This window comes from Brachyhypopomus gauderio, chromosome 11 (assembly GCF_052324685.1).
Source record: "Brachyhypopomus gauderio isolate BG-103 chromosome 11, BGAUD_0.2, whole genome shotgun sequence".
Lineage (NCBI taxonomy): Eukaryota > Metazoa > Chordata > Actinopteri > Gymnotiformes > Hypopomidae > Brachyhypopomus > Brachyhypopomus gauderio.
Genome location: NC_135221.1, coordinates 10,021,324 through 10,045,285, shown reverse-complemented (window position 1 = coordinate 10,045,285; position 23,962 = coordinate 10,021,324). Strand labels below are relative to the sequence as shown.

The window sequence follows — 23,962 nt, the reverse complement described above, 5'->3', positions numbered from 1 at the left end:
GGGACGCAGACGCAGACATGTGGGATGCAGATGTGTGGGACGCAGACGCAGACGTGTGGGACGCAGACGTGTGGGACGCAGACATGTGGGACGCAGACGCAGATATGTGGGATGCAGATGTGTGTGACGCAGACGTGTGGGACGCAGACGTGTGGGACACAGAGGGCTGCAGCAGCTACGAGCCCTGCAGTCATCAATGCAGTTCTGGCACACAGTAATTCAGCAGGTTCGCTCGCGTCATGCGACAAACACGCCTTGGTGTGCGTGACCTTAAGCCAGAGTGGAACATGTGGCCCAGGGCAATATTCCCTGTCTGCAGGCCAGACCTCCCTGAGGTGTTATTGCAAATCCAATATTTACATACCTGGAGACATTTATTTCCAAAGAAGGAAACACAGACAGGAGGTGAGGGTGTGTGCATGTTTGTGTGAGTATGTGTGTGTGTGTGTGTGTGTGTGTGTGTGTGTGTGTGTGTGTGTGTGTGTGTGTGTGTGTGTGTGTGTGTGTGAGTGTGTGTATTCTGCTTCTTAAACGTAAACATCACCATTGATCTAAAACGTCCCTTAGCACAGAGCCTCCATGAGTGGAGCAGTCTTATCTGAGCAGCTGCTGATAAGACTACTGGTCTGAGACAGAACAGCAGCCTATATCCTGGGTCATGGCTGCAGTGGCCACGTCTCTTTGACCCGGTTCTGGTGCCATGGCTGTGGCCTGCATTTGCGAGGGCTCCCTGATAAGCGTGGGAGGCTGATTGCCGGACAGGAGTGGGTGGGCCAGCTGACATGGGAACGATGTGTAAATACACAAAGCAGCAGGTCCCACACTCCATCACCGCCTGCTACGTACATAAACGCGCTGGCTGGCTAAACACATTTGAAGTGGGGAGCTGGTAAATGGACCCACCCATGAGTCCCCCAACGACGTTTTACAAAAGTGTCAGATGCCAGGATGACGTTAAACGCAGCTCTGGCGCCGAACCCGACGCTCTGGACCAGGCCCTACTGAGCATGCTCTGAATGTCAGCATGGACTCCATCTGCTCAGTCTGTGACTCTGGGCTTCGCTGTCCCAGGAGATGTTCCAGGTTCTTATACGACTTAAGAAAGGACTGTTGAATTATATTAGAGCCAGTAAAACCTTAAATGTTGTTATCCGGGAGCCATCCAGAACAAGTACAGAGAATCCTTCCTACGTGGCGCCTTCACTGAAGTGCTGAAAGATCGAGTTGGCCACTTTCCACAGCAAGGCCCTGGACTCAGCACCTATCTGCCTCCCCGTGACCTGCACCCAGATTAGGGCCCGGCATGCACTCCCAGTCGGGCCTCACACAGCCCAGCACGCTCTCAACCATCAGGGCGGCCAGCTCCCAGCGGAGCACCCGGTCCCAGAGACTGACAGCTCGGGGCTAGGGCGGGAACCTACCTGTCTGTCTGGAGCGGGTCTATCCCACAGAGGCTTGGCTGTCACACTGGCCGGGCTATGAGTGAAGCTGACAGATCAAACGTGGAGGGAGCCACTTTGCACTGACCTCTCATTCAGCCTGGACAACAGAGACATGAGGAAACGCGGCATTAGAAACACCGTTTCCATCCTGTCCTGCCCACTGTGTTTCACTGTCAGACCTTTGCTGAGTGGAGAGAGAGAGAGTGAGAGTGAGTGAGTGAGTAAGTGAGTGAGTGAGAGAGAGAGAGAGAGAGAGAGAGAGAGAGAGAGGGAAAGAAAGAAAAGAGGCATTCCGATGTCTCCCTGTCATTGCTGTCGTGTGTAGGGTCCTGGCTTGGAGCCTCAGTTTCACACACCTCTTCTCCGTCCAACTCAAATAAAACCTACAAGAAGAACTAAAGCAGAATCATTTACTCTCATAATAAATCCTTCTGGCATATTGAAGGTGGCTTTGCACACACTGCAGAGCGATGGGGGTAACCGTGACGATGGGGGTTCTCCCCTCTCTGAGTGTTTGCTGATGCACTTTAAATCCATCTCTAATGTGCCTCGACAGGCTGAGCCCACCATAGATAATCATTTCCTTCACTTCACCACCACGTCCAAAACACCTCCTGCATCACCCAAGGCCCCGTGCACTCAAACACTGACCCGGGGGGGTGGAGCAGAGGAGGAAGAAACACTGTTAGGAGGACACCGAGGGGGAACCAGCCTCACCAGTAGTCGAATGTGCTGTGTTAGGGCAGTTGGGATAAATTAATGATATCAGGCCTGAGAATCTCACCAACAAATAATCGAAAGCATGTAGCCCAACCTAGGACCATGGCATGCTTTTAATAGACCACATTTCCGGCCCCCACAGGGAACTGGCACATTAAACATCTCGTGGAATCCTGTCAAATGCCTACATCCACGTTTCATCCTGCAACACAGGCACCATTGTTAAATGGCAGTGTTCAGCGGTGATCGCCATTAGAGTTTTCAAAGAAAGTTGCAAAAGCACTGGAACCACCGGGCCGTATATCGACTCTGGCCGGCCAATCCAGCGCGATCAGCCTGGAGACAGTCGTTCCAGTACAGGACAATTGTGGTTTTATGTACTGGACTCTTTCCCTATTCATGGGATTGACCACGCAGCGCGACGTTTGCTCAGCTCAGCCCTTTCCTGTCCCGTCTTCCCTCTCTTTGTACAGTGGAGCTGCTGTAAACATAATAAGGCCTGATTTAGCAAGGGCCTCCATGCCCATGTCAGTCCACGGCCTGCGTGCTTGCTGAGGGATAGAGTTCCCACTGCCAGTCAGGCCTGGAACATTGTTTTCCTTGGGCCAGGGCCACCTCAGTCCGGGAGAGGGGGGGGGGGCATTTCCAGCTCATTCAAAGCAAACAGCCCCACAGCTGCTAAACTCTCTTGTCAATGAGTGAGTTCTTGGCATTCAACCTTCACCTTCCAGGGTCCACCTCATAATGCTCAGGCCTTCTAATTTTCTCATGTTGACAAAAGTTCACGCGAGAAAAGGAGGTCATTGTTCATCCTCGTTGAGCCTCTGAGTGATTTCACCCTCTCTGAGCTGTAGGCCTTTCTCCACCAACCTCACTCCACTTCCCAAAGAGACCCCCTATGCTGTTTTTGCCCCAATGCCATTCTCACACAGACAAAAATCACTTTGTCAGGTCGGGTTAATTAAAATGCCTTGCTGGAGATTGTGAACTTTGCTGTTTTCAATGTCTAGCTAAGCAGCCCCCTCCCCAAACTCCCTCAGAAAAACCTCTAAGTTTCTTTGATTTAAATCTTTGAAACCCTCCGAGGGTCCACTTGTGCTGTACTTGGCTTTACTTTTGCTTGCTGTAAAAAAGGGTCGGCGGGGGACGCTGTGCGGCTAGCCAAGAGCGAACGCGACAGACTTAGCAAATATCTGACAGTTATTAAACGGTTCTAGTCGGCCAGAACTTTAGAGGTGAGAAAACCAAGGAGGCGGTTGCAGCTTTGTGCAGCGTCCGTCGCCAAAGAAGAGGTCAGCCCCGCCGACCGCAGGCCCGGCCCAGGCTGATGTCTGCGGACCGGGCTGCCGTGACTACGAATGGCTCCCCGATGGACGATCGCTAATTCTCGCTCCCGGCCAAACGGCTTCGGTGGAGCGAGAGCTGGACCGCGAGGGCGCGAGAGCCGTCCCGGCGGACATCTGATCGCAGGACATCCTGACGCAAACTGGCCCAGAGACGCGAGCTGGAGGCGGCCAGCGGTGCAGATGGCCTGTATGCGCTCATCCCAATCAGGGGCCTAATCTCAGGGGTTAGCCTTAATTACAGATTATTGCCGAACCGTAAATGCGTCCAGGGTGGAGTCGGGCCAGGGAGACGCATTTGTGACGGCTCTGTTCAGCGTTTGTGTTCACGCCTCTCGGGGAGAGAGCTGTGAACATCAGCGTTCTTCTGTCTTGCTTTTGGCTGTCGGAAGGTGAGCCCTGGGGGGGTGTCTATGCTGAGTTTATCTCACACAGCAATGAGACAATAGGGTGTGGCCTTCCCAGCACCACCCCTACCGATTAAATCCAGGCTCTCAGGAAAATGGTGGCGCGGGAGCACACAGCGGTTCTCCGTGCAGAGCTTCGTGTTTAGGTGCACGATAACTCCCTAGTAAATTGGATCATCAATCATCCAGCCGTATGGGAAGAAAAAAAAAAGCCTTATGTTGTGATGTCAGGGTTAGCCCTACATATGGAACTGTTTATAGGCTAATCCTGATAGAAGCGTGGGGAGTGGAAGGGCACCAGATAAGCCCCCCGACCACCAGAGAAACACGAGCGATCATATACACCACTCCATCATCATAGAAACCTTTCCAACATAGCTATGTGCCCAGCTAATTGCATCCTACCTGCAGCCGAAAGAACGAATGCGTTTCGGCGCTGGCGATTCCTGCCACCCTCACTCATCACTTTCGCTAGCTGTCACCGCCGGTCTACTTGAGGCGAGCCACTGGCCGCGGTGAACGGGGGTAGAGGGGAGGTAGGGCGCAGGTCTCCACAGACACGGCCCTCGCCGCCTCGCCCGCCAGGCGGGAGCAGGGAAGGGGAGAGTGAGCGATGTGGGAGGAATGCTCATGTCTGGAGGCCGGACATCAAACAGAGCATGCCCCGACATCAGAGCCAGGTCAGAGGTCAAGCCTGTAAAAGGGGCTCCCTCAGGTTGACCATAACTGATGGCGTCCGGAGGGGCTCTGGGAAATGGAATGCGAGTAAGTAGAATTACAAACAAATCGTAGGACTAGGACTGTAGCAACATCTGGAGAGTGGTTGTTTTTTTTTCTTCCTTTCTTAATGTGTTTGTTTGCCATAACCAACAGGGAAGACGAACATCAGAAATAGCCAGCCCTGCACACCCACAAAAGAACTGCCACTTATTTTTAGACTGCTCTTCAGCTGAACACGGAGGCCTTTGCCGAACTGAGTGCTTCTGGCTGGCAGACACTCTCCTCATTGACATTGTGTGCCCTGTGGGTTACTTTTGCCAGACCCCCACCCCCACCCCATCACAACTCTCCTGCTACCCACAGCTTCGAGTCCCGCCCCCACAACCGCCCAGCCCGCCCCTCTCTTTACGAGCGGGAACAACGTGCTGGTAATTAACACGGCAGCAGTGACCGACGTCTGGCGACCCTGTAGGCCCATGCCACTGCCTGCCGATTGTGGAAGCATGGATCTCTTCCTCTGGTGGACACCGCACGGTCTGGTGGACCCGTTCTCTCTCTGAGCGACTCCCTTAGATGCCACACAATGTTGCACGGCGACACTGAGAAAATGTGCGTTCCCCCCCGTTCACGTTCCAGTCGGCTAACACTTGCCTGAACTCCACGGCAACAAGCTCAGTTCCGTAACGCGCGCTGCCAGCTGTCGCTTCAGTTCACGAGAAATATACGGACCGTAAAACAAATGTCAGAGTGGCATTTTGTGTTTGAAGGGTGATTTTCCCAGCCCTGCCTGAGCACAAAGGGAGAAATCATTTTCCGCCTTGGAAAATGAGAAATCTGTTTCTGTTCTCAGTTACCGAGCCACATAACAGAATGACAGTCCTCGAAACACACAAACCGACAGGCAGGGAGAATATATAGGCTGAGAGGAAATCTATATGAGACAGCTCTCCCACTCACTCTTGTGGCACAGAGATAGGCTGGGAGACTGACGTAATTGCTGGAAAGTTTGGATTTCTCCGTATGTTTAAGCGCGCCATTAAAAGGGCCTCTCACATTTAATGGTATGCTAATGGCTCTTTTTCTCAGACAGGTCTTTGGCCAGGCTGCTCCCCGCACTGCCCCGGGCTGCAGTCCACCCCAGCCATGCCAAACGCCCCACACACTGCCCTCACACCTCCCACACGCTCTGGGATACCAACTGTAGTGACTTTGGTTGAACGCTGAGCTGCAGAGCTGACAAGACTCACTCCGTCATGCTTGTCCAATCAATTAATCTAATGGGCCGAGTTACAGCTTAGAAGGAACAAATGAAATACATGCAATACAATGTCTGTTTTTGCTATTTATGTTTATTATGCTTATGATTCCAATTCACTAAGGAAAATTCGGGATGCTGTGATGGTTTCCAACTCATGTTTTTAACATAAAAGAACTAGCTTACTCCAGCATCCTGCCTGAAGAACACTTCTTCAACCCTGACAGCTCAGAGTGGAGGCACCCAAACTCCTAAATGAAGACACATCATGGAGCGTCCCCCAGCAGTGCCTCCCGATCGTGTCTGTGAGAGGGGCACGTCTGTTCTGAGGTCAGACCTGGGTTGTGGGGCGCGGGGGGGTGGGAGGTTGGGTGGAGGGATTTCTGGCTGATGGAGCAGACATATGTAGCGCAGGCAGGCATCTTTTTGGAGGATGCACATTCTCCACGCCCAGGCGCAGGTGGAGACACCAGGGGGAGTGGGGAGCGGCGTCCCGCGCTCCCGATGCCGAGGAGCGAGGAGAAGAAAGTTCTAGGAGAGGTGGCCGTGCCGGGCCTTATTGACACCCGCCGGGGATTTATGGGGCTGCGGTGGTGTGTGTGGGTTAGCCAAGGCGTGAAACACATGGAGGAGCTTAGCCTCGCAGTCATGACAGCAGCACACAGCAGCCCACCACAGCACCTGGGCCTGGAGCCCCAAACTCTTCAAAGAACTCCTGAGCGGATGGAGTTATATCTTCCAAAGAGACAGGGGAGCGAGAGAGAGAGAGAGAGAGAGAGAGAGAGAGAGAGAGAGAGAGAGAGAGAGAGAGAGAGAGAGAGAGACGGAGACAGAGGGGTAGGGAGTCCATAAGGTCAAAACCTGGATTTCTATTTGTTTTTGGCAGAAATAATATAAGTGAATTAATGTGGCAGACAGTAGCTGATTCAGTCTGCTAAATCTGTTAAACAAGCCTCCTCTGAGAGCCACACAGCTATATTGGGGAAAGACACTGGCTTCCTGAAGCTAATGAAGACATTCTCAACTATTCGGTCTTCTGTTGTTCATAATGCTGCAGGACCACTGAGGTAAATCAGTAGTCTTCACTCATTTTGTTACTTGCAGTCTACTTGACCCAATACATTGGATAAATTAATTGTTTATTTAATCTATTAATGCCATATTTAGTACTTTGAAGTACATATATACATACTCTATTGAGAGATATAAGTCATTACATGGAGTACTAACCTGTTAGAATATGTACAGAATGCCATCCCTGACAGGAGTCACAATATCGCTTGTTTACTTTCTAACCACAGGAGGGCACTGCAAGTACAAAATGGACGTGGAGGAACCGGTCATGAGGTAAAGACTCAAATTAATCATTGTGAAAGAGCCCCTTCGTGCTGAATAGCTTTAATACAGAAAGAAAATACGTTCGGCGCGTTTATTTTTACAGGCAGTGGAGTCTAATTATTTGATTAAATCGATCGGACATGTTATTTGAATGAAGAAGTTTAGTTAATTAATACACACATAAGCTACTAACCCTTACATTACCATAAAGTGTTTTGTTACGTCGAAGCAACAAACAAGTGTTGACAAACATCGCGAGGCAGTACGTTTACTCTTCCGCGCGCTGCTTCATGTTGCACGTCAGGCCACCTGTCCTGTGTAAAACACAATGATGACACTCCCCAACATTACTTAATATTTGAGTTCGTAAAAAACGTGTATATGTATCCCAAATGGAAGTTTGCATGAAACTGAGCATTAACTAAAATCATCTAAACTCCTCAAAGACGTTTGAGTCCCAAATCTCCCTGAATGACATCACACCAACGAGCCAGTAGAAATGTGGACCCGAGAATTTGGGGGCTGGAAAGTGCGATGAGAATTTTTCGGACTGAAATCCTACACGCGCTCCGCAGAAGTTTTGACTTGTGTTCTTGTCTTCTGAAGTTCTTTAAATGAGGATTGCCAGCTGCAGTGGCGATTAGGATAACCTTGTGAAGAACAAGTGGGAGATATATGAGGACAATTTGCTAAAAATTTTAGGCTCTTCTAAAAAAAAGAGCAGGAATATAACGCTACAGAATTCATTAAATTTCTTAGGATGTGCATATCGAACTGTGGGTGCGCATCCTTCTTTTCACCGGTACAGATGCACTTAAATGGAAGTATCATTTTCAACGAGTTTAGATTCAAATTGATGCGCCTACCGGAGTTTTTAAAGTTGGAATATTTTTTATAACATTTTTTTATACATCATACCATAAGCAGCTTTCTCCTCGTCTTACAAAATAACTGTCTGCGTGTGGCACTTCACTGACTTTAGGACGAGCGGATATTTTTGCTACCATTTTTCTTTCGCCTTTGCCCAAGTTGTGGAGGCTGCAGTCAGCCTGTGTGGCGGGCAGCATGCAGGAGAAGCGCTGGGCGAAGGTGTGGGGCGCGGTGGCCGTGCTGGGCGGGCTGCTGTGCTGCGTCGCTGTGAGTGGATGTCCCCACAAGTGCGGCTGCTCCGGATCTCATGTGGATTGCCAGGGTCAAGGTTTCAAAACGGTGCCGAGGGGAATCCCGAGGAACGCCGAGCGACTGTAAGTGCTGATGTACCTAAAAATGATGGTAGCCTGCGGGGTGCATGTACGGGCACATCCATGCCCACTGCTGGGGGTACCTGGGTGAGGAGATGATTCATGAATTCAAGCTGCCGCGGGTGATACTGTCAAATATTCATAATGCCGATTAATGAGCATAATGTCGAATAATAATTATGATGTTCGATGAGTCCTTGGCTTTTAAAATATAGCATATGAAGTAGTAAAATTTGCTATCTGGGTTACAGGAGATGTTTTGTAAAGTGTGAATATTCCTTGATGGTTTAAAACTTTAGATCTTCAGATGTGGTGTGACAGTAGTCAGCGAGAAAAAACTAGACAATTTTTTGCTTTGTGGTTGTTAGAAGTTGCTGAGAAGAAAATGCGCAAAAGTTTGCAATATGGTGTAAAGTAAAGTAATGAGGGGGATTATATTCCCCATCAGCAGGTATAGTTTGTTTGTTCGGTGTGAAGCGACTTAAGCGACTTGACGTTAAGAATGTTTTCCGACTTAATTTTTTTTCAGCTTACGATTTAAATGACTTTGGCATTAAAAGTGGATTGCTTATCTTTACTAATGGTTACAAACATTTGTTTCTCGGTGCGTTCATTAATTTGAATTTCAACTATTGATTTCCGATCAAGGGTATCAACTGTGAGCCCGTTACAAACAGACTTGATCGAGTCCGTTAACGGGCCCACAGTATCCGTGTAAGCATTAGTATGATTAATGGACCTCGAGTGTGAGTGTGTATACCTTGGCTGGTGGCACCCGGTAAGTGGAGGAGCTGCACGTCTGTTCAGTCACACACTGGCAGTTTCCGTCGACCTCTTACCACACCACACGTAAAAATGGTTGAGAAATGTTTGCTTATTGTATTTTAAACATTTCTCAGCGAACGTGCCACATATTCATTAGGACACGTTGGCAACATATAACGTGCTGTAAGCAGCTAGCGGGGGAGTAGTGATATGCAAAAGAGCTGTTTTCTTTTCTGTGGTATCACCTAAAAAAGGGTACTGGCAGACGTTGACTAGAACTTAGTGACCTTTTAAACCCAGAGGGCTTTTCTGAGAAACATACACGTGGAAAGGATAAATGTATACAAGTCTCTCAAACGTGTGTTGATTTGTTAACTTAGTGAGGTTTGCCCTTCAGGAAAGACCTGTAGATGGAAAGGTGATCTTTTCTCATACTTGCCTGATAATTCCATCTGTGGCTGTAAAGTAGAATTAATGATATCAGTGATGTAGGTTTCACCTCAGCTTTGGGGTACACACTGCTCACACCTCCCAGTTTCACACATTATATGAGTAGTGGGAGCAGGAATTATTGGGGATGTCACATCCCCCCCTCCCAAAAGTACACTTTGCCTATGAGTGATATTAATTGTCTTGCAAGACTGAGAAGTTCATCACCTGAAATATAAGAACACAGCCACAGGCAGGCTGTCTTTAATACATTTGGTATGTTTTAAGGACGTTAACATGAGGTGTTGAATACTGGCTCCATCTCTCTGAGGAGTGCTTAACAGCCCCTCACTACACCTATAATACCCTGAAATATAGATTTAAGTGTAATGAGTGCACCTCTGGCTCAGGCAGGGCTTCGAACCCACCGGTTCAGACCTTCACTTCATACCCCTCTTAATAAATGAGGATTAGCTGTAAATATTTTATTTCCCTGACAGCTCATATGATTTTTCACTCATTACATAGTGTGATGTTTTCTCAACACACTTTCTAATTCACTTACCTTCAGTCTTTCTCTCTTTCTGTCTCTATTTGCTTCTCTGTCTTTCTCTCGCACACTCATGCACTCTCTCTCTCTCTCTCTCTCTCTCTCTCTCTCACACACACACACACACACTCACACATTGTTTTAGTCTCTCTCCCACACACACTCTATTTCTCGCTCACACACTCACGCTCTCAGACTCTCCGTGGTCTCGGCGGCGCTGTGAAACGTTTAGTGCTGCCTCGTCCCCTGCGGAGTTTTCACAGTGGCCAGCAGCTCCTGAACTTCACACTTTTGGGAACAATGTGGCACATTGTGGCTGGTGTAGCGCACTCTCTGTCTCTCATCGGCGCTCCACGCCGAAATGAGGCTGGGACACTGGGAGAGAGAAAGAGAAATAGAATGAGCAACACGCTGGGAGGGAGAAAGTGAGATATGGTGAGAGAGACACTGAGGGAAAGAAAGAGAAAGAGAGGATGGCGTCATTGTTAATCCCCCCTGCTCCCTGCCTGCCTCACTGTCTTCCAGCCACACAGGAAGTGTGAGAGTAGCATCCTTCCTCGTGGTGACAGTGTGCAGGTTCCTGGCACTCTCACAGAGTGAGGCTGGGGCTCGAATGCCCTTAAAAGGGCGTCTGTGAACACTGCCGTCTCAGGTGGCTACTTCTTTGTTATGATGCAGTGGAGCGGAGGATTCGGTGAGCGGGGTGGCACGTGTGTTTGTCACGTCGGGGTTTGTGTTAGCGGCGGGTGTCCCGCTGACCCTCGGCACAAACACCGCCAGCAGATTTGCGCACCCGGTCGCACAACCGTGCAGTGGGCTGCCAGGCGACTTCTGGCTCGCGCACGGGCAAAGACTTCTGGGAAAAAATCCGCAGCCTGGCCTCGTTAAGGGGACAGAAAAATAAAAAGTTTTACATGAATGGAAAACATTCGGGGTGCTTCATTTTAGCCAGGGCTTCAAAGTCTGCAGCTGGCAAGGAGTGTGTGCTCTGAGCAAACCGGCAGCCGTCCCGAGGTGCTTGACGGGGACACGGAGAAAAGTGCAGAGGGGAAATGTCTCGCAGGCCAGTGTCACACACAGCAGGACGCTGGGTTTAGTAGGCTCTGCTCCTCAGGGCTGTTTCAGGTTAACGAGTGCCCGCTCTTGTTTGGGGAGCTTTGTTGCCAGAGCAACACATGAAGACCGCAGCTTGTGTCCTCAGATCATCCCGCGTGCCGTCCGGTTCGAGCCGAACCGTGGCGTGTTTATCTCGGTCGCACAAACGCGACCGAGATAAACTGGAGATCCAGTAGAATAACCAGGAGGCACACGCGGAGGGCCGGGGGGGGCTCTTGGCTACATGGGGCCACTCCGCTGCTGTTGGGCGGCTGCTTCGCTTTGCCTCGGACACCGCGTCACAGACAGGCCAAATCCACTGTAGCCGACAGGTGTTGGGGTTGGCCGTGCCGCCCCTCCCCCCACAGCGCCTGCTGTGATTTATGAAATCATTCTTCGAGCAGCAAGAAACGCGGGCCCGCCCGATGGCGGCTTGAAAGTAAACGATCTTGAGGGCAACCAGGCACCGAGGAAATATGAAATAATTCCTTTTTGCCTGCTTTGCCAAGTGTGAAGCGACCATCCCGCATGCTGGAATGCGTCCAGGCGGCGCAGTAATGAGAATGTTTACTAAACAAAAGCTTCCCCGAGACATGATCCAGAAGCCAGAACCTGCTCAGAGCAGCACGCCTTCCACAGACACCTCCGCTCTCTCCTCCCGTCTGCCGAGGCCCCCATGACTCGGCAGCTTCTGCCTTTGGTCCCAGCTCAGCTCTCATGGGGGTGATTTAGCAGGGGCTCCGCACCTGGGTCTTCCTCAGTAAGTCCAGTAACCCAGCAGAATCAGTGCTGGGGAGAGTTCTGGGCACTTTGGACACATTTGGCTGTCTTTTGGTTTCTAACAGCTCGTTCATATGAGGTTCTGGGCTATGAGATTAATCACAGATTATTTCTTTAGGATCTCTGATGTTCCTGTGTCGCCTGTCATCCTCTTAGTTTGCACCTCGGTGAAAGTACAGTACAAAACACCTGTTTTCAAGGTGATATTGGACTTTGTATCAGGGATATCAGGGTGTCGTGGGCAGAGAGGCTGGCTGCAGCATGTTGGACTGATCTGGTAGCGTCTGAGCCCTCGTGTGTCCAGCAGTGCTGACCACATGACTGTAGCTTCCCACCACCTCAGAGATGAAAGGAAGGCGATCGTTTAATCCATGCACGCAGTGGTAATAAACCTCTCTACTTGATCCAGACCAGGTGCATCCAAACGTGTGTTCTAGCAGGAAGACTTCCATTGGGACAGGGGACAAGGAACATGTCAGAAGAGTAGTAGACTGTGAGGGAGGAGATCCAGAGGGAGGGAGGGAAGCAGTGGAGGGGGAGTAGATCTATGGGGAGGGAGGAGATCTGTGGAGGGGGAGTAGATCTATGGGGAGGGAGGAGATCTGTGGAGGGGGAGTAGATCTATGGGGAGGGAGGAGATCTGTGGAGGGGGAGGAGATCTATGGGGATGGAGGAGATCTGTGGAGGGGGAGTAGATCTATGGGGAGGGAGGAGATCTGTGGAGGGGGAGTAGATCTATGGGGATGGAGGAGATCTGTGGAGGGGGAGTAGATCTATGGGGATGGAGGAGATCTGTGGAGGGGGAGTAGATCTATGGGGATGGAGGAGATCTGTGGAGGGGGAGTAGATCTATGGGGAGAGAGGAGATCTGTGGAGGGGGAGTAGATCTATGGGGAGGGAGGAGATCTGTGGAGGGGGAGTAGATCTATGGGGAGGGAGGAGATCTGTGGAGGGGGAGTAGATCTATGGGGATGGAGGAGATCTGTGGAGGGGGAGGAGATCTGTGGAGGGGGAGTAGATCTATGGGGAGGGAGGAGATCTGTGGAGGGGGAGTAGATCTATGGGGAGGGAGGAGATCTGTGGAGGGGGAGTAGATCTATGGGGATGGAGGAGATCTGTGGAGGGGGAGTAGATCTATGGGGATGGAGGAGATCTGTGGAGGGGGAGTAGATCTATGGGGAGAGAGGAGATCTGTGGAGGGGGAGTAGATCTATGGGGGTGGAGGAGATCTGTGGAGGGGGAGTAGATCTATGGGGGTGGAGGAGATCTGTGGAGGGGGAGTAGATCTGTGGGGAGGGAGGAGATCTGTGGAGGGGGAGTAGATCTATGGGGATGGAGGAGATCTGTGGAGGGGGAGTAGATCTATGGGGATGGAGGAGATCTGTGGAGGGGGAGTAGATCTATGGGGATGGAGGAGGTCTGTGGAGGGGGAGTAGATCTATGGGGAGGGAGGAGATCTGTGGAGGGGGAGTAGATCTATGGGGAGGGAGGAGATCTGTGGAGGGGGAGTAGATCTATGGGGAGGGAGGAGATCTGTGGAGGGGGAGTAGATCTATGGGGATGGAGGAGATCTGTGGAGGGGGAGTAGATCTATGGGGATGGAGGAGATCTGTGGAGGGGGAGTAGATCTGTGGGGAGGGAGGAGATCTGTGGGGAGGGCACTGTGCAGTAGACCATGTTCCACTGTAGAATAAACCCAGATCCTTAGAAGAGCGTGAAATGTCCAGCAGCAGTACACATATACACTGTGTCCCACGTCTCCTGTCTCTTCACACCCACTGTGTCCCACGTCTCCTGTCTCTACACACCCACTGTGTCCCACGTCTCCTGTCTCTACACACCCACTGTGTCCCACGTCTCCTGTCTCTTCACACCCACTGTGTCCCACGTCTCCTGTCTCTACACACCCACTGTGTCCCATGTCTTATGTCTCTACACACCCACTGTGTCCCACGTCTCCTGTCTCTACACACCCACTGTGTCCCACGTCTCCTGTCTCTACACACCCACTGTGTCCCATGTCTTATGTCTCTACACACCCACTGTGTCCCACGTCTCCTGTCTCTACACACCCACTGTGTCCCACATCTCCTGTCTCTACACACCCACTGTGTCCCATGTCTTATGTCTCTACACACCCACTGTGTCCCACATCTCCTGTCTCTACACACCCACTGTGTCCCACGTCTCCTGTCTCTACACACCCACTGTGTCCCACGTCTCCTGTCTCTTCACACCCACTGTGTCCCACGTCTCCTGTCTCTACACACCCACTGTGTCCCATGTCTTATGTCTCTACACACCCACTGTGTCCCACGTCTCCTGTCTCTACACACCCACTGTGTCCCACGTCTCCTGTCTCTACACACCCACTGTGTCCCATGTCTGATGTCTCTACACACCCACTGTGTCCCACATCTCCTGTCTCTACACACCCACTGTGTCCCACGTCTCCTGTCTCTACACACCCACTGTGTCCCATGTCTTATGTCTCTACACACCCACTGTGTCCCGTGTCTCCTGTCTCTACACACCCACTGTGTCCCACGTCTCCTGTCTCTGCTGTGAGATCGGACAATTAATGATCACTTGCAATGTTATGCCTCATAGAATTAGCTCAATCAAGGAGATGCAATTAATTCCAACAGTCATTCACCAAGGATAATAGAAGGCAGAAATGATGACATCCGCCCATTCACAATTACAGCACTACAATCTCGTTAATATAAATGCGATGACAGTCATGTTGTCATATCTGTTATGCCCACACTTGTAATTAGTCAGTAGAGATGGGCAAGTTGATTTGCCTTTATTGGTAATTGCAATACGTTAATTTAAAGTTGTCTCACTTCCACGGGACACGTTCAGAATAATAATGTGTGACTACTGTCATGTTGAAAGTAGCAGTATGTACCTGACTGTGCTGAATCCAACAGCCTTTGCAGGTTCAGTAGTTTACACTGTAGACCATCCTTAAATGAAACAGAGCAAGCAGCCGAGTGGAACCGAAATGAATTTAGGTGATTATATTCCTGAAATCAGTGGAGTAAGCTCGTGTTTTACAGTGTGGTTAAGTGGCACGTTGCCAAGGCCTGAATATTACGCAGATGAAAACCACCCATCACTCCACTCCAGCTCAAGAGGAGGAACTCAATTAAGATTCCAAACAGCGTTCTGAAGCTTTAGCAAAGGAAATGGAGCATACCTATCTCCTTTTTTGCGGCCCAGACGAATTGGCTTTAAGAAAATAACAGGAGATTAGGACAGGAAACACACTGTGAGGCGAGGTATCGCGTTTGTGCACTTGTGTGTTTTCATAAACATTCCTCTCCCATGACTTTGAGGATTTAGGGGACCTTGCGAGCTAATCACCTGCCGTGTGACTATTACAGCAGTCCGCTTCGCCAGGCAGTCCAAATATCCTCCGGCACTTAGCCACTCGCCTTTGTCTAACAGCGCTCCGTGGTGTTTCCACGAGACTTACAGCCGCACCGCGTGCAGGCCTGCCTGGTTAGCGCCCCGCAGTCCGGGCCCAGGGTCCCCCGGGGGGACCCATTGTTAGTGCCGACCGCCTGCAGCGGGGATTGTCACTTTTATGCCTTCAAGATATTAACACAAACAATTGGCAGTGGGGGACTTCTATATCTGTGACCTCCACCTCAGTGTAACTGCTGCATTACTCCGGGTTCAGACAGCCGGGCTCTTTTTTCCATGCTGAGGCTGTTAGCTCGCACCGCAGTAGAGCGGCACAGAGAATCCTGGCTGGATTAAAGGTGCAGCCCTGGTCTCTATCCTGGTTCTTTTGCAATAGAACAATTAATAGAATAGAATAATAATAATAACAACATTTATAATAATATACAAATAATATAATAATGTAAAAAATATTTTTAAATGTTTTATGTTAACACATGACAGAAATACACCTTTGTGAGAGAAGAGGAAACAAGTTAAAGTATTCCACAGGGTCTTCTAGAGCAGCCTGTCTCCCTCACCCAGTGTGCCCCTGACACCATTCTGTAGGTCACACCTAGTGACCGTGGCAAAGGTTGGAGCGTACAGGAGAACCACAGAGTTGGGAGAGGTTGTTAAACACAGTTAGGAGTGTTGATAAACAGCAAAATGTTCTGTTTATGTCTGATTCTGAAGCTCTTCCTCTATTCTCCTCCTATTTGTGTAACTTTTACTGTATGCTCATTTTTCCTCAGGAGCTTGTGGGTTGTAAGCCTGAACCACTAGACATTGGTCTGACAATCTCTTGAGTACACTTGAGTAATGCCATGAGTACACTTGAGTAATGCCATGGAAGCAAATGTGGACTATATGTAAATCAAGTGATATGTTTACATGGACAGAGGGCAAGTATAACAGAATGTGCAAGTGGAGAAAGTGAGTGAAAGAGAAGGGAAAAGAGTGAATGAGAGTGAAAGTGGGAGAGAGTGACAGAGGAAGAAAGTGAGTGGGAGAGGAAGAAAGTAAGGATGAGAGAGAGTGAGTTAGAGAGGAAGAGAGTGAGAGTGGGAAAGAGAGGGGTGAGACTGTGTGACAGGAAGAGAGTGAGAGTGAGTGAGGAAGAGAGTGAAAGTGGGAGAGAGTGAGAGAGAGGAAGAGAGTGAGAGTAGGAGAGAGTGTGTGAGAGAGGATGAGAGTGAGAGTGAGAGAGGAAGAGAGTGAAAGTGGGAGAGAGTGAGAGAGAGGAAGAGAGTGAGAGTAGGAGAGAGTGTGTGAGAGAGGAAGAGAGTGAGAGTGAGAGAGGAAGAGAGTGAGAGTGAGAGAGGGAGTGAGAGAGGATTGGGCTGGGATAGAAGGGGGGGTTGAGCTGGTTGAGGGAATGCTGTGTTTCCTCAGTGCCTGTCCGTTATAATATGTCTACAATATGGCTCCTATTAGTGTTGCTGATGTGCGTTGTGTGGCAGGGGGGGAAGTCTTTTGAAATTCAATATGCCCTTAAATCAGATTTATAAATGTTTATGCATATTATGAGAAACACACTGGGTCCACTGGAGATAGGCCTGTATGCACATATATATCTGTGTGTGTGTGTTTAAGTCTATGTATTCTTGAGCCCTAATGTAACTGCAGTAAACACTTTAGAGGAAGTTAGAAAGTATCTATTGATGTGTAGAGACATTATCTTGAGTTTAAAAGCACGTAGAGATTGTGTACAAACAGCATAATCCCGGGAAAGAGGACTTCATAGGGAACAATTTCCTCAAACAGAAGTTCCTCCATGCTGATCTGACTCTCTTCTGCTGGCCTGTGTTGCATTCGCTCTCATGTACTCGGCTGTGGTGCTGAGCACGCTACCAGACCATCTGTGATTGGGAACAAAGACATGTCAGTGAAACTTGGAGAACTCTTCTGGTCTGCTTTGTGTCCGTTAATCAGAACCGAGGGAGAGAGTTGTCCGATGCCGTAGTGTAGCTCTGAGTGCTGGAGATTGCTCTTGCGTGGTGGCTAGAACAGATGGCTGTCTAATTCTTTAGAGTATTGACTTTGAGTGTGCATGTGCATTTGTTTGTTTGTTTTGTTTGTGTATTTGTGAGTGTGCGTGTGTGTGTTAAGGAGGGGGGGGGGTCAGAAAGGCCTTGCCTGCAGCAGGTTCCAGACGCAGGCCGTGGATGGTGTGGTCCTCTCAAGGTCTGGCTCCGTCTCGGGGGTAGATGCCTGTGTTCAGAGGCCCCAGATTCAGAGCAGCCACTGTGGCTCCTTACCAAGAGAGCAGGAGCTGCTAAGGACACTGAGATTAGAATAAAACTTGTGTTCGACAGGCTGGTTAATAACCTTGTCTCTCTCTCCTCTGTTTTTTTTTCTCTCTCTCCCTTGTCTGTCTGTCACTTTCTCTCTCTCTCTTTCACAGAGACCTGGACAGGAATAATATTACTCGGATCACCAAGGTGGACTTTTCTGGACTGAAGAATCTGCGGGTTCTGTAAGCAACCCCTCTAAGCACGTCTCTCCCCCGAAAAAAGTCCTTTTAACCCCAAAAGCCTCCACGCCCTCTGCTGTCTCAGCCACTAGACCCTTCAAAGGGTTTGGGGCAGAGAGGATAGCCATGAGACACAAGTCATAGGAAAACACACAGACATTTAATCCGGCTAAATCCGCGGTGCTTAACGTGACCCTTCTGACTGCGTGGCGGATGAAGTCACTGGCTCGCCTTCAGACGGCCCTCGGGTGCTCTGGGTGTAGGAGCGTGCTCTTTGTGCTGCAGCCGCGCCAAACTAAAATAAACAAGCAACGGGGTCGCCCAGCGAGCACTGGGCTGCCGGAGCGAGTGTGTTAGGAGCTTAATGACTGTAATCATGGAGCGGTGCATGCTGTTTACCTCCCGAAGGAAGGGCCCTTAAGCAGAGAGTGAGGCATGCGGATAAAAATAAGCAGGAGAGTGTGGGTGGAGAGGGGTGGAGCCTGTAGAGAGGGAGGAACAGGTGGGGAGGGGTGGAGCAGGTAGAGAGGGAGGAACAGGTGGGGAGGGGTGGAGCAGGTAGTTGGGGGGGCAGTACAGGTGGGGGGGGGGGCGTAACAGGTGGAGAGGGGCAGCAGAGCAGGTAATGTTGGAGGGAGTGAAGCCTTATAGTCCGAATTTGCCCCACCACACCCCTAATGACACTGTTGTAGACGTACCCCTAATCACAGTGTCACAGACACACACACACACACACACACACACACACACACGCACACACACACACTGTGACTCTTCTCCCTGGTGGCTGGATCCTGGTAGCATGGACCCTGCCTCTCCCATAAGCCTCGAGCCCGGTCAGCACTTAGGGAGACAGCAAAAGGGAGGACTCGTCATAAACCATGTGTGTTACTTCACCCTCCAGCAAAGAAGGCTTCTCCCCTATTTTCTAGCACTCTGAAAGCTCAGGGGTCTGGGTCCCATATGTTTCTATAGAATACTTCAAAACCATCGAGAGGGAGGTAATGAAAAGTGAAGAAAAAGAAGAGCTATTATTCCTCACCACACACCAAAGCCCATCTGGATGGGATTGAATAAGATTACTTTTAATGCCAATACATAAACCAGCATGGGCCTGATCCCCCATTTGTATGAATAAGCCAGATTGTTATTCAGTCTTAGACAGAGGTAAGGCACAGGCTATACGATATGTTTGTTATCAGCAAAGAATGCAACTATTGCGGAGGTCTCAGTTCAGGCTTTGCCTCTTTAGAGCAGAAGCCGAAGGACTTTGTGCTTTTGGCGTTCGCCATGCTGGATCTGGGCTAGAAATCTGTGGTATTCTTATGCCTGTTTCCAAAGCCTCTCTGTAGTACACGGCCAACCGTGTCATCTCTTTCCGACAAAAAAAATGACAACACTTGGATTAATGGCTGTAAAACAGTCCCATGTACAAACATTTGCTTTAAAAGGCAATTTATGGTCCTGATGCAGTGGCCAAAGAAGAGTTCTGCATTAGAGGATATTTGAGGTCTGTGTCGCCAGTTTTCCTTTGGCTGTCTAATCTAGCAGCAGAATATCAGTCAGACTGGTGGGCTTCCCATGCAAGTCACCGCACGTTGGCCTTAATTCACAGAGACGCAGATCTAAACAAGCAATGGCCGTGGAGATGTAGTCCCTTTGTGAGGGCATCTGGAAAACCTTAGGGCCCCTGAAACACGACATGGCGTTCAGAGCAGAGGGGAAACCCGAACATGCCCACCAGGACCTCACAGGCGTGTTCGAAGCGAACGTGCCGGATCCGGGTCGACCACGTGTTCCGTAGGTTCTGGTGGATGGAGGAATTGAGTTATCGTTAACTGCTGTGACACGACCAAGTTATACTGAGGGAGGCTGAACTTCAACTGTAGTTTTAGTCCATCAGAGTGTGTAATCAGGAAACAGGAAGTGTCAAAAGAGTAAGTGACTTTTGCTAATGGATCTGTTCTTCCTCCACAGGCATTTGGAGAACAATCAGATCAGTGTGATTGAGAGAGGAGCATTTCAGGATCTCAAACAGCTGGAGAGACTGTAAGTGAATGCACACAAAAATATACCTAAACCATTTCCCACTTCACCTTATGGGCTTGTGACATGAACATTTCAGGCAGGTAATCCACTTTCAGGGCCCTGATTCCACTTTGAATGTCTCATAAAAAAAATGCCTTAAATGCTTGAGACGATGTTTTCGAAATCCGAAGCTGACGTCAATTCGGGTTGCGGCCGGTCGGCATCTCCGGTTGCTCCCTGTCGTGCGATGCGTCTGCACTAGCTCCTCCACGCTGAGAAACTTTACACCTCTGGGGGAGGCTGACCACCAGGTCAGGCCAAACAAGCGTACCCATTGCCCCAGATGGACAAGGCCAGACACCAGCAGCCCAGCTGCCTGGACGTTGGCTTAGTCAACGACTCAGAGTTTGTGTGTGAATTGTTTCAGTTTTTTGCTCCCGCCTGCAAAGCTGGATGCGGTTCTGTCGGAATTCGACCAAGTCCGTCACCCGTCAGCGGTGTGTTAAAAAAGAGAAGGTTTATCTGCTGACCACCTGCCCTCGCTGTTGTGAGAGGATGTCGTGTGAGTTTGTTGACGACCCCCGAACACTCCCAGGGCTCATCTGCCTCCAGGAGCCTGTGTTTGCTTTGCTTTTACACAGAGCATTCCTCTACCTGGCACTCCCATTAGGAATTTCACAGTGTTTTGGGGCTGCCTGTCTGCACTGACCCAACCTGACCAGTGCGACTATGACTCACGGTCATTAATGCCTCTCCGACAGCTGCAGTGGAGACATGTTAATACACCCTTAATATATATGAACGGCCATGTTGTGTATATCACTGGTTAATGAGATGTTGGCAAAGTGCTGTTGCATCAGGGGTAATCCTGCCTTTCAGGAGATAATCTATCAGCGAGACTAAGAGCTGACACCTGGAGATGGTTATGGTCTGTTTTACATGCTGTCTTCTCGGTGGGCTTCAAGCTCTGATGCTGTTTTACAGTCTTTCAAAGAGGAGTCACACACTAGAGCGCCTCACTCAGTGTAGATGTTTGCTGTGATCAGGCAGGTCAGTCTGGAGGGGCCGGCGTCTGTGGGCTCTCCCTGATAAGAGCGCTCGGGGCAGCTTGCTGAAAGCTGATACTGCTCGGAGACTCGCCCGCCTTGGCATGAGCTAACGTCATCAAGGTGAAGGGAGTAAGACAACATGGAGTTGAGAGGGTCACTCCTCCACTGTATGCCCCCATGCTGGCTTATGACCCCTGTGGTCTCCATTATCCCCTCGTCCTCTGATTTAAACGCCCCTGCCCCAGAGCTCGGGGTCAACCTGGAAAAGCCCATGGCTGCTCTGGGGAGGCTCACGTGAAGGATAATGGCCTTTAATGACTTGCTGTGAGATAACCTAGGCCATCTTTGGAAGAAGTCGTCCCATATCCCAGCAGCCATTGCACAGCTGTGATCCCTGACCCCAGGAGGTAGGCACAGGTCTGGTCTTGGAGCTCCTGGGCCCAGTGGCCCGGCTGACCCAGGTGATTGCTCTAATCAGAGAGATTGATTGGCCTGTCTGTGTGCCATTTATGTTTGCCCTGCTTTCCCATCAGCCCCTGCTCTCTGTGCCACAACAGATGTTTGTGTGTGCATCAACTCTCTGTTAACGTGCAAAATCAAACAGCCCCAAGTCCTCTCAGCATCTGCCTCTCTTACTGCCTTGAACTTGTATCCCATCTGTCCTGCACACACGCGCACACACACACACACGCGCACACACACACACACACACACACACACACACACACACACACACACACACACACACACACACACACACACACACACACAAAACACACACACATGCCCTCACACACTGGTCTATGCTTTCTGAAATGTTGTTCCCACACTGCTTCTCATGGCCTTTAATGTTTGTCTCATGTTTCTTATGGCATTTTGACCACATTGACTCTCATCCTTACCTTCCCCTCTCTCTCTCTCTCTCTCTCTCTCTCTCTCTCTCTCTCTCTCTCTCTTTCTCTCTCTCTCTCTCTCTCTCTCTCTCTCTCCCCCTCCCTCCTCTCGCAGGCGTTTGAACCGGAATCGGCTGCAGGTTCTGCCGGAGCTGCTGTTCCAGTCCACACCCAAGCTGGGCCGCCTGTAAGTTCTTGTGCTTTTCACATCCCAACTCACGACATCAGCAGCAGCACACAGTCCAGCTCCCCCCGTTTGATCATCGTCCTGGAAGGGAGCTCGCTCAAATATTTGGCTTTCCTCAAAAAGCTGTTGAAGGAGGATGCTGTCAGCACGCGGGCCAGAGTTCGCCGCCGGGTCCTCTCTCCTCCAGCTGTGGCTCTTTACCGCGGGCCGAGGGCCCGGGCGGGCGTGGGGTGGCGCGGACCGCTAGGCCCGGCTTAGGTGCGTTACCGCTGCTGTTTTCCTTGGACTGCCTGGGTTCCTGTTCTCGCGTTTCCCCCGGTCTGGCTCCCGAGTCGGGGCGCAGCAGCTGGTCAGGGCTGCGTGTACGAACTTCTGGTGGTCGGCAAGACAGGTCCACATAGGGTACCCTCAAGGAGGATGGGGGGTGGGGAGGTAGACACATGGGAGACACAGGAGCTTTTTAATGTCTTTAGAGGATATGGCAACGCTTTTCTACCAGGCTGGAGGAGGTTAAGGTCTCAGAAGCGGGTGCACTGCCACGCCACGTTCACACACCACGCTCACACGCCACGCTCACACACCACGCTCACACTCCACGCTCACACACCACGCTCACGTGCCACGCTCACACGCCACGCGCACACGCCACGCTGCCACGCCTCTTGATTCCCATCACCATTTGATATGCGACTGTTGACAGCTGTCGGGTCGTTTACAGATGTGAAATTCTCATTCTGTCAGCTGTGGCTCACGGAGCAACTTCTAATATTGTCTCACAGGATATCCAAACCTTCCCGGAAACAGCGAAGAGGAATTTGGGGGTTTCAATTCCAGCCTGTTACCAGCACTTTCATAAAAGCATTATTGGCAGTGATACTCTTATTTATCACAACTTAATAAGCGTTCTCTCAGGTCACAGACAAAGGTGAAGAAAGATGAAGAAAAACCAGGCCTATCCACTAAATCCTCCATTCGTAGCCCCTGAAATTACAGTGTCTGACATTTTTTCCTCTTTTTCTTTGGCGTTTCACAAATGTAAGCTAGAGTGTCAGTAATGAAGGCTGTGCAGGATGGGAGTGGCTTAATGGGGAAGTTCGTAACCTTGCCTTGTCAGACTCACTTATGCTCAGTGATGATGGTGTGACAGGAGCAGCATCACCCCGTCAGGCCTCCCATTACAACCCTCAGCCCAAACACGTCCCACTCGTGGTAGCGTCAGCCAGACTCTGTAGCCAGCAGGCGTGGAAAGCCCGACCGAGGTCAAAGAAAGGTAACGGATGTGTTGGGGGAGGGCGTGGCTGAGGAGAGGGTGAGGCGGGTCTGGATGCGTGGGCGTGTGACGGAGATAGCGGAGAGGCCAACCGAGGTGGTGGGGGTGGAGTGGGGGGGTCAGTGGTCCTCCAGCTCGGGCGGACGGGACCGGGGGAGGCGGGAAAGGCTGGCTGGGGCTGTTTGTGGTCAGCACTGTGTGTGCAGCATTGCTCTGCAATAAGAAGAAGAATGCAGACACAGTTATAGACTCACTCCTCTGTACGGGGCCAGGAGATATACCTTGTACAGTTGTGCTTGCTTGCAAACGCCGAGCTGACACCCGTGCACCCGCACGCCCCCTGCACCCCCCTCTGCCCGTGGGTTGGTGCAGTTTAGCTCATCGAGGACCTCCCCCCACCCCCCAGAAAACCCTCCAAGCCAATAGTTAATGAAAACCAAGCGAGGAATTAGCGGGCGGCCACGAACATGCCTGCTCCAATTTATTAATGGCGGTGCTGAGTGGACCTCTGTAATAACTCC

At 50.5% G+C, this 23,962-nt stretch overlaps 1 protein-coding gene and 1 long non-coding RNA gene across 2 annotated transcripts in view; one reads left to right on the top strand and one right to left on the bottom strand.

Moving 5' to 3' along the window:
• Positions 1–7,746: 7,746 nt before the first annotated feature.
• The window catches only part of LOC143526975 (uncharacterized), a 78,643-nt gene continuing 62,427 nt past the window's right edge, over positions 7,747–23,962 (top strand). The window contains exons 1-4 of the mRNA XM_077021838.1: positions 7,747–8,469; positions 17,946–18,017; positions 19,992–20,063; positions 22,100–22,171. Of these exons, the coding sequence (XP_076877953.1) occupies positions 8,291–8,469; positions 17,946–18,017; positions 19,992–20,063; positions 22,100–22,171 (395 nt within the window). The 5' untranslated portion in view covers positions 7,747–8,290. The remainder of the gene's footprint in view (positions 8,470–17,945; positions 18,018–19,991; positions 20,064–22,099; positions 22,172–23,962) is intronic.
• On the bottom strand, positions 8,067–9,354 carry LOC143526976 (uncharacterized). Its single transcript, XR_013134009.1, has 2 exons — positions 9,227–9,354; positions 8,067–8,549 (listed from the first exon to the last, which is right to left on the bottom strand). It is a non-coding gene; the product is annotated as an uncharacterized LOC143526976 (long non-coding RNA).